The following is a 15171-nucleotide window of genomic DNA, read 5'->3' as shown; positions in this document are numbered from 1 at the left end:
TTTGGAAGAAAGCAAACATTGTGCCCCTTTTCAAGAAAGGAAGTAGACAAAATCCACTCAACTACCAATCAGTATCACTGATGAGCGTCGTAAGGAAGATTTTAGAAAAACTGATATGAGGAATTTGAGTAAATCACCTGGAAAAACACAATATGATAATGGAGAGACAATTTGGTTTTAAAAAGGGAAAATCGTGTGTTACAACTATTAAGCTACTATGACAGAGTTGCAGAAATACTACAGAAAGAGTTGCAGAAATACTACAGGAAAGAGATAGCTGAGTAGACAGCATTATTCGAATTTCAAGAAGGCATTTGACAGAGTACCACACAAAAGACTCTTATAGAAACTACTAACAAAGAGGAATCCAAGGTAATCGCTACGATTGGATGCAAGTTTTTCTCAGTAAAAGGGAAATGAGAACAGTACTAAGGAGACATTACTCATCATGGAGAGAAGTGACAAGTGGAGTTCCACAGAGCCCTGTGGTGGCACCAATTATGTTTTCAGTATATATAAATGACATGGACAGCAACACTGGAAATGGAAGCTATCTAAGTATGTTTGCTGATGATGCAAAAATATTAAGGAAAATTACAAACACAGACTCTTGCATAGGGCTACAAGAGGAATTAAGTAAGCTTCATGAACAGAGCAGTAGATGGCAAATAGGATTCAATGTGGACAAATTTTATGTAATAAAATTTGGTAAAAGATAAAAAAGACCAGACTGAGACAATAAGTTAGGAAGCATAACCCCATACACACCAGAAAAAGAAAAGGATTTAGGAATGATTATCAATAACAGACAATCACTGGCTGACCACATCAGTGAAAATTTAAGGAACATGTACACACTGCTTGCTAATATGAGGGTAGCATTCACATATATATGTAAAGACATGCTGAGGAAGATACCAATATCATTCATCAGACCAACTCTGGAGTATTCATCAGTAGTCTGGAATCCACATCCCAAAAAACACATACATAGATAAGATTGAAAAGGTACAAAGGGCCACTACATTATGGGCACCAAGTTTAAGGAATCTAAGATATGAAGAAAGACTCAAAATGTTAAACCTACCATTATTACAGGAGAGAAGGAAAGGAGGAGACATGATTTAGTTATATAAATGCATCACAGGAAAAGAGGAAATAGACAAATGAGTATATAACCTATGGGCAAGCATCATCAAGAGGACATTGCAAAAAACTGTATGGAAAGAGAGGTGATAGACATAAAGAAATTCAGTTTCTCAAAATAGAGCAATAGATCAGTGGAATGAACTACCAAATGAAATAGTATGTGCCAAAAAGGCCTTTGACAGAGTCCCTAGAGAGGTGGTGAAGTGGGCAATGAGAAAGCTTGGCTTGGAGGAGTGGCTGGTTAGGGTGGTTATGGCCATGTATGTGGGTGCTCACACCCAGGTGAGAGTGAATGGAGATTTGAGTGATGAGTTTTCCGTGAATGTTGGTGTGCATCAGGGGTCAGTCTTGAGTCCCATGTTGTTTATCATGGTACTTGAAGCCCTTTCACGTGACTTTAGAAACGGACTCCCGTGGGAGTTGTTGTATGCTGATGATTTGGTGTTGATTGCAGAGAATGAAAGGGAGGCGGAGGAAAGGTTTAGGAAGTGGAGAGATGGTATGGGGCAAAAGGGTTTAAGGGTAAATGCAGATAAAACAAAAGTGATGATATCTAGGGTTGGTGGCAGTACTGTCAAAGACGAGGGAGAGTGGCCATGTGCAGTTTGCCACAAGGGCGTGGGAAGTAATTCCATCTTGTGCGGTGTGTGTGATAAATGGGTGCATAAGAGATGTAGTGGTATCAGAGGTAGACTGCGAGATAATGCTGATTTTATGTGTACGGCGTGCCGGGCAGAGCAGGTGGAGATCGTCAGACGTGAAAGAATTGAACTTGCTGGTGAATCTCTTGAGTGTGTGGAAGAGTTTTGTTATTTAGGAGACATGTTGTGTGCTGGAGGTGGGGCTGGAGCTAGCTCTGTGGCTAGGGTGAGAAGTGGTTGGAAGAAGTTCAGGGAGCTCTTGCCTCTCCTGACATTGAGGGGGCTCTCCCTACGTGCTAAGGGGTCTTTGTATGCAGCGTGTGTTAGGAGTGTAATGCTGTATGGCAGTGAGACCTGGGCAGTGAAGGAGGAAGACATTCGCCGGCTCAGACGTACAGAAATGACAATGATTAGGTGGATGTGCAGTGCGTCCCTGCGTCCAAGGCCTGGAGGGGCTGGGTTTACAATGGAAGAGTTGAGAGGTAGGATGGGACTGGAGTGTATTGGTGTTGTGATGAGGAGAGGTAGATTGAGGTGGTTTGGACATGTGGAGAGGATGGGGGATGATAGTTGGGTGAGGAAGGTGAGAAGTGTTAATATTGGGGGTGGGGTTATGAGGGGTAGACCGAGAAAGACATGGGACGAGGTCATTAAGTGTGACCTTAGGGTTAAGGGACTGAACAGGGAGGCTGCAATGGATCGTGCAGCATGGAGAGCCGCCATTAGGTGACCAAGGCCGACACATGCAAGCATGTTGGAGCCTTTAAAAACGAAAAACGAAAACAAAACTATTCATAAATTTAAAGACATGTTTGATAAAAATGGGTCAAAACACAGTGCAGTACGAGTTTGACTCATTCCTGTAAAGATACAGTTAGGTAAGAACAATTATGTAAAGTAAGAAAACACACACACACACACACACACACACACACACACACACACACACACACACACACACACCATCCTTTCCTCACAATCTCAGATCCACACACACCCTGTTTTTGAGTTATGCTGGTGTTTCCTGGGTAGTGTTGTGGTGCCGCATGTGGTGGTGTGGTGCCCAGAATGTTGCTGTCCCCCGCACGATACCTCAACACCACACCCGTATGCATCATCCTCCATTACATCACACCCATACCTATCACCCTTCATACACCACATTCATACCCATCATCTTCCATATGCCACACTCATTCTCGTCATCTTCCATAGACCACACTCATACACATCATTGTACATTCACCACACCTATATCCATCATCCTCCACACATCACAGTTAGGCCTATACACATCATCTTACATACGCCACTCACATCTACTACAATACACCCCTTCACCATTTCTGCCAAACCACACAGTGCTTAGAAAACATCAAGCAAGCAAAACATATTGATGTATAGTAACAGTAACCATCACACCAATATCAATATATTTTACCTTTCCAGCCTATGCCTAGTACAGTATATCTGATAACACAAATGCCGTACATCCAAGTACGTCACAAACTAAGACTGCACAACATTAACCACAGAAAACCACACAGACTGTTATCAAATAAGCTTCATGCTCAACTTCAGTATGACCACACACCACATGCCTCACCACACCTCTGCTTTCTGAACTAAACATTAAGTGCAACAGTTGTCCAAGCTACTAATACAGTATTTGATTCCACTACAGGATGTACTTTAGTATATTATTATATTATTATTATTTTTATAAGGCTCATACTGTTCAGCACTGAACACAACTGTGCTTATGTATCAATGATGGACGGGTGCAAACTGAGCATACTTTAGTATTTCTGTTTAGTTAATCCAAGTCTTTAACAGTGTATGTATTGGCTTGCTGTTCCTATTAGTATTTTACCCTATCATTACAGTAATGCAGGGAATCTTTGCTCCTCCATATATTAATTATTGCAAGCAGAATAAATTTCTGACTTGTTTTAAGATTTCATGTTTCTTGTTCATCTGTGTGTTTATCTAAATTGGCATTTAGGAGTTACTTTTAAGGATCTGTACTGTACTTAGCTGAGTTTGACAAAACTGAATCTGAAGCATGATTAGACCCAAACTATTCTCATAGCAAGTACTGCTATTGTCAAATATTATTATGCTTCTTTAGAACAACAGACTAGGAATAATTTATGTTGACATTCTGAGTATCAACTTATTATTATTACCATTATTATTATTATTATTATTTTTATTATTATTGCACTAAGTTATGTCAGTGATGCAGAGAGGGTAATGGGGCATCTAGCCAGTTTACATAATCTTTCTCCCTGCGTTATTTGCTTTTGGTCATCCTAAATACTGAACGAACCACATATTGACACCCATGTACACTGATATTTAGCAGGTTGTGCTTTACCTCTAGTGACTGTGTGTTGTCTGTTTAGGGCCAACGTAGTTTGTGCCTCATACTAATTTACAAATTCTGTTTATATTTCTTAGGTGTTTATAGTGTGTTAACCTGCATGTCTAGGTGTTATCTTAACCCAAGACACAGAAACTGACAATTAAATATACCCTACCTATTGTAAATTATCCCCTCCCCCCCTTGTGTTAGTGTCAGGATTAGTTTATTGGTCAGTTAAGAGTTGACTAGCTTCTCTGTATTTCCTATTGTCAGATAGGTCTTGAAACTGGTGAATACTACTAGAATATCCAGTAGCATAGAGTAAGACTTAATGTAACTTCTTGTTCATATTTGTTATCTGCAGCTCTCAGAATAAGTTTTGAGAATACTGTTGATGATATAGTTAATGCTTTATTATTGTGCAGTGCAGTATATCATTAAGTACTGTGTTTTAAGGCCATTAAAGTAAGTTGCATGCAGTTAATTGCCCTACCTTATAATTAAAGAATCCTTCTTGAGCGGAATTTTATTTAGGAAGATCAACAGATTGTGGAAATAAAAATACATTACAGTATTATTCAGTGGTCAGAATGAGTTTAGGTTTAAATCTTAAATATTTTTATTCTTAGCCATTGCACACCCAGCCATCACCACCCCATATTAATACACCATCTTTTCCTGTCCTGTTGCTGTTGCATCCCCTTCCCCAACCCCTTGACAGGTCCAGGCCATAGTTGACCACCACCACCCAACAGGTGAACATTCTGCTAGCAAGGTGCGCTTCAAAGAAGAGGATGGAGCTGCAGACTCAGATGCCGAGGTTGAAACAGTAAGTTGGTATATCATTTGTTAAAGGGATGCAGCAGGATGGGTTTGATGAATAAAATTAATGGTTGGGAGAGGTTTGTTAAGTTATTTAGTGGAGACTACAAGGAACGAAAGGGTTAGAAGGAGAGTTATAGATGCAAAAGCAGTTAAAAGATTACTAACAGGTTCAGATCACTTTATAGTACAGTACTGGGAAAGGTCAGAGTTAAAAATAAATGGAGATATGAAAGGAGGGAGGAACCAATACTGGAAGAGAGAATGAGGCTAGAGAACTTGGAGATAAAGGACTTCGCTGAAAAATATAGGTTGAAGTTTAGGTAAATAGAAGAGAATTTGAGTGTGAAAGTAAGTGATGAGAAAGATGCAGAACTGTATAGAGAAAATATGGAAAGTTGTGAAGATGGGTATGATAGAACCAGCAGAAGCAGTATATGGTGAGAAAATGGGGAGAAGAGGGAAAAAGAGAGGTACTGCTTGTTTGGTATTGATACAAGTGTAGCTTTGAAGGCGAAAACTGAGGCATGGAAGAGGATGTTTCAGAGAAGAGTACCTTGGGAAGTAGGAGAAGGAAGAGAGGAAGCAGGAGTACAGAAATTAAAAATGAGTAAAACAAATAAAAGCCAGAAAGCAGTGGGATGATGAGTATGGAAGAAAGAGAAGTGATCAGAAGAAAATGATAAAAAGAAATACAACTACAGTAAAAAAAATATCAAGGACTGAAAGTGAAGGGAGGGGTGGGGTGGGGGTAAACTTTGGAGTAAGGATGGTTGGGTGCTAGAAGGTGAGTATGATGTAGTTGAGAGATGGAGAGAATATTTTAGTTCTTTGTCAGTGGTGGACCGAGATGGTCAGAATAATGCAGAGTGTGTGCAGGTTGGCATGAGGTACAGAAAAAGTATGAGAAGATTGGAGAAAGTAAATAGTTCAGTGTATAAAGGGGAAGGGATTAAGGATAAGTTTAAATATCACAGAGGAAATACTTGTAGTTTATTGAGCATACAGTACTAGGAAAACTGTATGGTAGTGTTTATAAAGAGTGTGTGTAATATAACAGAAGACAAGGGAACAGGGTGGGTTTAAAAAGGGTATGGGATGTGTGGACCAGAGATCTACAATGCTTCAGTGGAGAAGTACACTCCAGAGAATAAGAAACTGTATGTTGCATTTTATGGACTTGGAGAAGGCTTATAATAGGATGGATTGGGAAGGATTATGGGGTGTGTTAGGCATATGTTGTGTAGGAAAGAGTTTCTTGAAGGCAACAGAATTCTTTTATGAGAATAGTACCACATGTGTGAAGACGGGGAAGAAGCTCAGTGACCCATTTATCATTAATGTACTGTAGGTGTAAGACAGGGTTGTGTTATATCACCTTGGCAGTTCATGTTTGTTGTTGTTACTCAACCCTGGTTCATCTGAGTGAGCAGACCCCATCAGCTGCAGGTAAGCCCATATGGGGTTGTCCCATAGGTTCTCTACACCATTCATGTTGAGTATCCATCTCAGTGTGGCATGTGCTAGGTTGTGCTATGTTATGTGTTATATTTTGTGGGCCTATTCTGCAAGCTGGGAATGTGTCATTTGTGATGCCACCCAACCCATTTCCAAGCTGGTAGCTGAGGAGGGCTGGGTGAAATCCTGCCCTAAGCTAGCTAGGTGAACTCAATTAACTCCATTTAAGAGCACCTCCGGTAGGTGGATGTACAGGAGGGAGGGAGAGTTTGTAGTATGGCACTGTGATCAAAATGTTGTATTGCCCTGCACAAGAAGTGAGTATGTAGATGGTTTTTCATTGCCAGTGTTGGAATGTCTGGAGGTTGGATATTTTTGTACAGGGTTGATAATGTGTGTGTGATTATTGTTTTATGTCCCTATGTATGTTGTGTATGTCATATAATGACAGGGATGTTGTATACTGGCATCGGCTGCTGCATTGAATTGTGTCCCTCATATCAAGGTCTGACAGGGAGAACTGTAGTTTCAGAGTGTAAGTGAGTTGTAGAAGTGGTTTTGGTGCAGCCAGTGGTGTTACATTGGGCGTTGCTCTGCATGATTTGGAAGCTGCTGTTGTGGGCATTAGATAGGATGGGCTGAGGAGGCATAGGACATCACTGATCTAATGTGTTGTGTGTAGAGTAAGGAGAGTTTCTGTTTGTTGCTCAGATCCTGGAAGGATCATAGTTGAGGGGGTGTGTAACACACATACATTGTTAAGTGTGATGTGGTGGAGTTCATGTGCTCATGTTTACTTCTGGTTATGGGTGTGGTGTTGGTTTTGGCTGGGGTGTTCCACAGCCTGTAGTCCTCAGCCCAAGTCTACAGTACAGTATGCTGAGGTAGTCCTGGTGCAGTGTGCAGGCTATGTCTGCAGTGTCATGTATGGGTGTTATGGTGATGTTATCTGCATATAAGGCAATGTTTGTGGATGGTTGAGGTGTGGGAATATCATGTACGGTATGTATAGATTGAAGAGTGTGGGTGAGAGAACAGAGCCCTGTGGAACTCTTTTAGGGAAATTTCATGTTCATAAAGATTTGCCCTGGAATGTAACATGTACTTGTTTATGCAACAAGCCAACCTTCAGGGTTGGCTTGGTGCATCAGGTGGGTCACTCTCACAACTCATTTTGATTGACTGGCGTTTGTTGCTGTGTTGCAGGGTCTGCCTGCATGCCTATTGGTTCCCATGCCTGAGCTGGATGATACACATTACTGCTGAAAAATGCATAATACCGCTGATTGCTCCACGTTTCTGAGCTGGATATTGTCTGATTTCGCCAGATATTGTTTTAACAGAGCTGAGCAGAAAGCGCTGGATATTGTGAGAGGTTGGATATTGTGCCAATGGATAATTGAGAGATTACTGTATTCATTCTGATACAGTGGATCCCTTAAACCTGATAACCAGATCTGACTACTGTGGAAGATTCTTCCATAGGATTTTCAAAAAAAGAAATGTTCAGATGATTGAAAGTCCAGGGAGTTATATTATTTGTGGTTCATTACTATTCCCTAAACAGGCCAGAAAGGAGGCTACTTTGTGTAATGTATGGAGTATGGCCAGGAAGGAAAAGGAAAGGCAGTGTTTACTTATGAGCTGCCAAACGATAACTATTCGTTTATTTTCCCGGACAACCCAGTACAACTCCGTACATATACCGAATCCCGAACCAGAGAAACAGGTCATTCATTTTGTATAATTGAAACATACACTGACACAACACTCCCTCACCTAAAATCATTCATACTAATCTCAAATGAAAGATCAACAACATATGATTTTTCCTCATAGTGGACTCCCTCACCTAAAATATCTCAAAGAACCCACCATATTCACTAAACATGAATACATAATACAGTACCCATATACATAATCACATTTATAAAAAGGTCACAGATCATGTTTCCATTTTGTTCAGTACATGGTTATAAGGTGCAAATCTATACTTTCCTCAACTGTAACAACCTATCAGGTTCCCAATGTCTCCATCCACTACTAGTAGGCTGCAACTCCTGGTTACATCCTTGAGCTCCACCGGGTTCAGAGGAATTGGATAGTGAATTCCTAGTGGAGGATGCGTCCAAGGGATCCCGCACTGAAGGACCCACATCAGGAACAGGAGGGTCCAGAATAACCAAGTCATCTGTATTATCAATCAGTCATGGTTCCCAGGTGGCCCAGGCTAGATGAGCTGCATTTCTGGTTGATCCATTTGCCGGTTGATAAGATGATGGACCAAGCCTCTTGTCGATCCTTATTGGCTCAGAATAGCAGGGATTCATTTTCGGTACGTAACCATGATTATGTACATGGACGTACTCTCCAGGTTTATATGTGGGTACCCTTGTCCTATGCTTATCGATGTAATGTCTCGTATTTCTTTCCTGTTGACTCCTTACCCTTCGACGCAGGTCATTATCCACATGGTCTGGAGATGAGACAACTGGGAGGCAAAGGTGCATTTCTCATCCATGGAGCATAGCTGTAGGTGACATGTCCGTAGTACAATGAGGTGCAGCTCTACAGTATGCCAAGCACCCCCTCACTCTGTCCTGGAACTGAACACTGGGCTGTAATCCACAGATCCAAGTCTTGAAGGTGCGATTGAATCGTTCTACAGCACCATTACCCCAGGGCCAGTATGCACTGGAACGTATGTGTCTAATGCCCCAACTCAGTAGATACTGCTCAGACTCTCTACTGATGAACTGAGGTCCATTGTCAGAGACCAGTTCATCTGGATACCCCTCTCTTGATCACACTGCACTGAGGTAAGAGATAATATCAGCTGAGGTTACCTTTGCCACGAGACCAATCTCTGCCCATTTTGACCTGTAATCAACTAAGGTAATGGCATACTGAGCAGCGGCAGGTACTCCTTCAATCGGGCCAACCACATCGATTCCCAGCTTTGACCAGCATCTCTGGCAACTGCACTGGCTGGAGGGGAGCCATAGCAGTCTTGTAAGAAAGAACCTTATCACTCTTTTGACACTGCAGTTTCTCACCAAATTTTCTACGTCCTTATCCATCCCCGGCCACCAGGCATGACTATGTAAGAATTGTTTGGTTCTTACCATGCCATTGTGTGCTGTGTGGGCCAGGTTTAGATATCGCTCACGAAGCAATAATGGCACGACCACCTGTCACACACCATGCTTGACATGTCCATCATCCTCACTGAGTTTGTCTCGTACATTGAAATAAGGACGTATATCATCAATGCAATTCTTGGCAGACTTAGGAAACCCTTGCTTTAACTGTCTACACAAGTCATCCATATCCTTGTCTTTCGAGACTGCCAACTGAAGCTCTTCTATTCCGATACATTGTTCTCCTAAGAAAGCTATAACCTCAGTGTTTTCATTGGTCCAATCTTCTTTTTCAGCCGCTATAGGCAAGCAGGAAAGGGCAACAGCCCCAGGCAGCTGTTTACCTGGAATATATTCAACCACATAGGAATATGCCATGAACCGTGCCTGCCACCTTGCAACCCTAGCACTTGCACTTCCTGAATACCTGGGGGAAAATATGGTAGTCAGAGCAGAATGATCAATCCTCATTGTAAAAAATCTGCTCCATAAATAAATTCTCCACTGTTCAACTGCATTCACAACTGCTAGTGCCTCTTTCTCTGTGACTGAGTACATCATACCGGTAGCTGAAAACTGCCTGCTCCAGAATGATATAACCCATTTCCTTCCAAACTCATCCTTCTTTGACAAAATGGCACCCATTCCCTTGTCACATGCCTCAGTTGTCACAAATGTGGTAAAGCTGGCATCAAAGGGCATGAGTGATGAAAACGAGGTAATCTCTTTCTTTATCATCTGAAAGGCCATGTCCACTTCAGATGTCCAATCAGAAGCTTTGCCCTTCCTCACTTGTCTGGTCATAGGGGCCACAGTACTTGCATAGTTTGGCAAAAAATTAAAGAACCAGCCACATAGTCCTAGAAAACTCCGTAATTCCTCTATGTCTGTAGGAGGAGGGGCATTTTCAATGGCCCTGATGTGGGAGTGAAGAGGGGAGAGTCCCTTGGCCGACACCTGATATCCACAAAACTCAATCTGCGATTTTGAGAACACAGACTTTTTCCAGATTCACGGTCACATTAACTTGTCTCAGTCTGTTCATGACTACCTTCAACCGTTGGTTATGTTCCCACTGTGTTCAGCTGGCCACCACAATATCATCAAGGTAATGTTCACATCCTGGTATACTGGCAAGTAGTTTATCTAAAACCTTCTGAAAAACTGGTCCAGCTGATGCCAATCCAAATGGAACTTTTGAAAATTGGAACAATCCATCATGCGTGATGAAGGCTGTAATAGGCCGTGATGCTGGTTCAAGAACGAGTTGGTGGTACGCTGAACGTAGATCTACAGTATTTGGCTGAAAACTGTCCCGTGTTACTTGGTATGTAGCTCCTCGATTGTTGGAAGTGGATGCTCTTCTGATACTAATTGGCTGTTTGGGCCTCTCAGATCTACACATAATCTGATTTATCCATTTTTCTTATGTGACGCAACCACTGGACTAATCCACTCTGAAGTATTGACACATTCTATAATATCTTGGTTTAATAAATTCTGCAGTTCAAGCGAAACTTCTTCCCTTACAGAAAATGGTAGTCCTCTTAAGTTATGGCGTATAGGAGTTGCATCTTTCCTTAGTACTATCTTGTGCTGATACCCGGGAATGGCAGGAAGCGTTGCACCAGGCTCATCTTGATAAACCTCAAACACATCACCTGTTGCTGGATGAATTGTAAGGCCTAGCCAAGTTATCAAATCCCATTATAGCTTCAGTAACTACTGTGTCAACAATATAAAAATCGATGTCAACCTTTTTATCATTGAATGTCAATATTGCAGGCAGAGTACCAACAACCACCAAGGATGTGTGGCCTACTCCATAAAGTTTTGTTGATGTAGGCTTCAGCTTTGCACCCTTAAACCGGCTCTTAGCAAAGGAAAGAGAGAGGAGGGAGATCATTGCACCTGTATCCACCTGTAATGTCACTTTACGCACATGATGACCCACGCTCACTTCTGCTGAGCATACCATCCGAGCGGCTATGTCCTTATCCACACAGGTCAACACCATCTCTTCTTCACACTTACGTGCTGATAAACCCACTGAAGATTGGCAAAAAACAGCCGAGTGTCCTCGTTTCCCACACTTCCTACACACTGTACGACATGCAGGGCAATCTGGAGAACGAGCAGCGTGATTCGTTTTTACCACAATTACTACATCCGACATCAGTTTTGCTAGTTCGTTGTGCAGATGTCTTCTGTACTTCAACCTCCAACTGATGTTCTTCTACTCCAGGAGTAATTTATGATGACACTGGATTGGCCATTAGTCTTGATTCTGTAACAGAACGTTCGTATGCTTCTGCCTGGGTGAGAACTGTTGCCAGTGTTAGATCCTTATTCTGAGGAACTCTTTCCCTCAGTTTTGGATATAAGGTCTTCTCAACAACTTGATCCCGGATCATTTCTTCAGTCAAAGTTCCAAACTGACAGTTCTGTGTCAAACGTTTAAGTTCTGCAACATAATCACTGGTAGACTCACCCACATGCTGTTCCCTCCTTCTAAAGTGAAATTTTCACAATTACATTCACTTCGGGTGAATAGAACAGCTTCAGTTGTTGTAACGCAGCTACCTAGTCATCCTTGCCTTCCTCCTTAATAACTGGGGGTTGACTGTGAAAGATCCTCTGTGCTTCTGTTCCAACACTTTGTAGCAGCAGGGCCTTCTTCCTGCCGTAAACTTCTCCCTGCCAGTAGCTTCAAGGAATACTCCAACTCTCTTTTCCCAGTCACACCAGTCACCACTGGGGCTTTCCAGGACATTCCAGAAATGGCGGGGGTGGAGCATGTATTGGCTACCTCCATTGCATCCTACTCACTGCGCCAATGTAAAGTATGGAGTATGGCCAGGAAGGAAAAGGAAAGGCAGTGTTTACTTATGAGCTGCCGAACGACAACTACACGTTTATTAACCCAGACAACCCCTCTGTACATATACTGAATCCCAAACCAGAGAAACAGTTCATTCAATTTGTATAATTGAAACATACACAGACACTACACTTCGGTATACTCAGCATTTGTTACCTCTACTTAGTCCCTGTTTGTGGGCAGAATAGGAGCTGAGTTGGAACCTATCCAGATAAGTGATTTAATAAGAAAACTGAACCAGTTATTTAACTGTGTGGGACTAAGATACAGGTACAACACCAATTTTCCAGCATTGGATGGTTTGGCACCTCTTTTAATCTGTACAAAATTACAAGAGGTCCCTTGAAGTTCCCACATCTGCCAGACTAGTTTATCTGGAAACCACAGATAGTGTTAAGTGCTGTGCATTATCACTTAGATATGCATACACTGCATGTCTTGATGGTGATCCCTGTATTTTGTTTGATTCTTATCTCATTTTTCTTACCTTTAACCCTAGCAATGGCTTTCAAGATGCAAGTGTCAGTGGTTTTGTCAAGCATAAACGCCAGTCTGTTCCAATACAGCCAAACCTCCTTGATTGTGGTAAATTGGTCTGCCAAACTACCACAGTGATGAAACTCCATCAGTAACCAAATAAAGCAATACTTGGGAATAAATGTTATATAGTTGGTTCTGGGACCACAAATTTACACTCACTTTTCTGTCCAATGTCCAGATAATAACCCGTAAAAACACTGGAGGAACTGCATCATCAATGTTTACACCAGTTCTGCTACTCTCGATCCAGAACCAGATGATGCTTCTCTCTCACATTTCTCTAACTTTGTGAGCCAGTGTTAGTGATGTATTTTGTTAGTAAATGTGAAATTCTCACAATTAACCATTCCCAACCAACAGTTTTTGTTCATGTGAATATGACACTTCTTATAAAATTTCTCATTCTTTTAGTTAAGTTTGCCCTTAAATATTATGTCACTACCTATCTGTCTATAGCCAGATGCCTTAATCCTATAAGGGGTGGTCACAAACAAATTCCTCCATGTCACCCTGTTCTCTGCCATTTCACTGCCCTCCCCCCAACTTTCACCTCCCCTCATATTCTTTACTCCATACTTCCATCTCATCCTTGGTCTCCCCCCCCTCCACCCCTGCACCTCACTCACACACATTCTGTTAGTCTTTCACTCTTCATCCTCTCCACATGGTCAGACCAGCTCAGTGTATTTCTCTTAATATTTTCTGTCACATCCACATCCACACCACATTGTTCCTTCACTTCCTTATTTGTCAGTCTGTCTCTCAATGTGACTCCACATTCATCTCTCATATAACTCATTTCCACTGCTCTCTCTCTTGACATGTGTTCGTTCAACAAGGTTCAAGCTTCACTTCCATACATGAGAATGGGAGTCACATTACTGTCATGCAGCATTTTTCTTTTTCTTCCCATGCTTATTTCCCTATTTCTTATCACTGCTTTCGGTGAACCAGCAACCTTTCTTTCCTGCCGTACCTTTTTAAGCACTTAATTCTCCAGACTTCCATCTTTACTCTGCACACTACCCAAGTACAGTACAGTTGCGAGCAGATGACTCAAGGCTACCTAGTCCATCAACATGTTGGTGTTTTATCTGGTAACAGTGGTAGCTATGAACTTGACTGAGATTCAGTTGGCTGTTCGGACAAAACAAACCCACTGATAATTTGTCAGTGTACAGTTCTAACTAGTCTCCAATCAGTATCATGCAAGTAAATGTATTATATGTCATACGCATGGTAGTTATATTTATAACCATAGTATTACAACATAGGCATCCAAATAGTGGTGCGTTCATTCATGTGTGACACACAGGTATCGGTAGTGATTTATTTGGTTTGACTGTTGTCGTGAACCAAACAACTTTTACCAGTTTTCAAGCGATATACCGTAGGGTTATCAGCTTCCCCGCAACCTAGCATTATTATCACAAAAATGCCGTTATGCCAGTCATCCCTCACCGTGAACCTCACTTTCATCGAAGTCTAAATCCGAAGCAGGTGGGAGGGTTAAAGGTTCACACCACAATAGGTGGCACAGGGGGAGGGGTGCGTGGGAGTTATAAGGAGGGTTGTGGGAGAGGAAGGGAGGGACGAGGTAGGACGTCAGATGGGAGGAGGAGGAGGGAGGGGGCAGGCGGTTGGCTGCGGTATTAAACGTATATGAGACTAATGGTTGTAATAAGTTTGTTTTGACATATGCAACCAATGTTTGTTTAATATTCGAGTGGTAAAGTCGAACGATTACTCTCTATAAATATTTAACATCATGAATGGGCCAATTGGTTCCACCTTCATGCCTCTCCCCATATGTGGCGTCACGTGGTGCCTACGTCACAAACCGAGGTGGTGATGGAGATGCACGCTCGGGATACCCGTGAGTCTCACATGAATGAACTTACCACTATTTAGATGCCTATGTTGTAATACTATGGTTGTTAATATATCTATCATGTGCACGACACATTAATCATTATCAATATGATACGTTTCCTTGCGTGATATTTATTGGAGACCAGTTAGAACTGCAATTTGACAGTTTATCTCTGGGTTTGTTTCACCCGAACAGCTGACTGAATCTCAGTCAAGTTCATAGCTACCACTGTTACAAGATATAACATCAAAATATTGGTGGACTAGGTGGCCTCAAATCACCTGCTTGCAACTGTACAT

General features: G+C 41.9%; 1 protein-coding gene across 3 annotated transcripts in view; it reads left to right on the top strand.

Annotated features, from left to right (window-relative positions):
• The window catches only part of kcc (solute carrier family 12 member kcc), a 1104173-nt gene that overhangs the window by 1044237 nt on the left and 44765 nt on the right, over nt 1-15171 (top strand). For all 3 annotated transcript variants that reach the window (XM_080276408.1, XM_080276407.1, XM_080276406.1), the window contains one exon: nt 4880-4987. In XM_080276408.1, the coding sequence (XP_080132534.1) occupies nt 4880-4987 (108 nt within the window). The remainder of the gene's footprint in view (nt 1-4879; nt 4988-15171) is intronic.

The sequence above is a fragment of the Coenobita brevimanus genome, chromosome 65 (assembly GCF_032717465.1).
Source record: "Coenobita brevimanus isolate Jiangsu-jjx chromosome 65, ASM3271746v2, whole genome shotgun sequence".
Taxonomy (NCBI): domain Eukaryota; kingdom Metazoa; phylum Arthropoda; class Malacostraca; order Decapoda; family Coenobitidae; genus Coenobita; species Coenobita brevimanus.
This window is presented reverse-complemented; position numbering and strand designations above follow the sequence as displayed.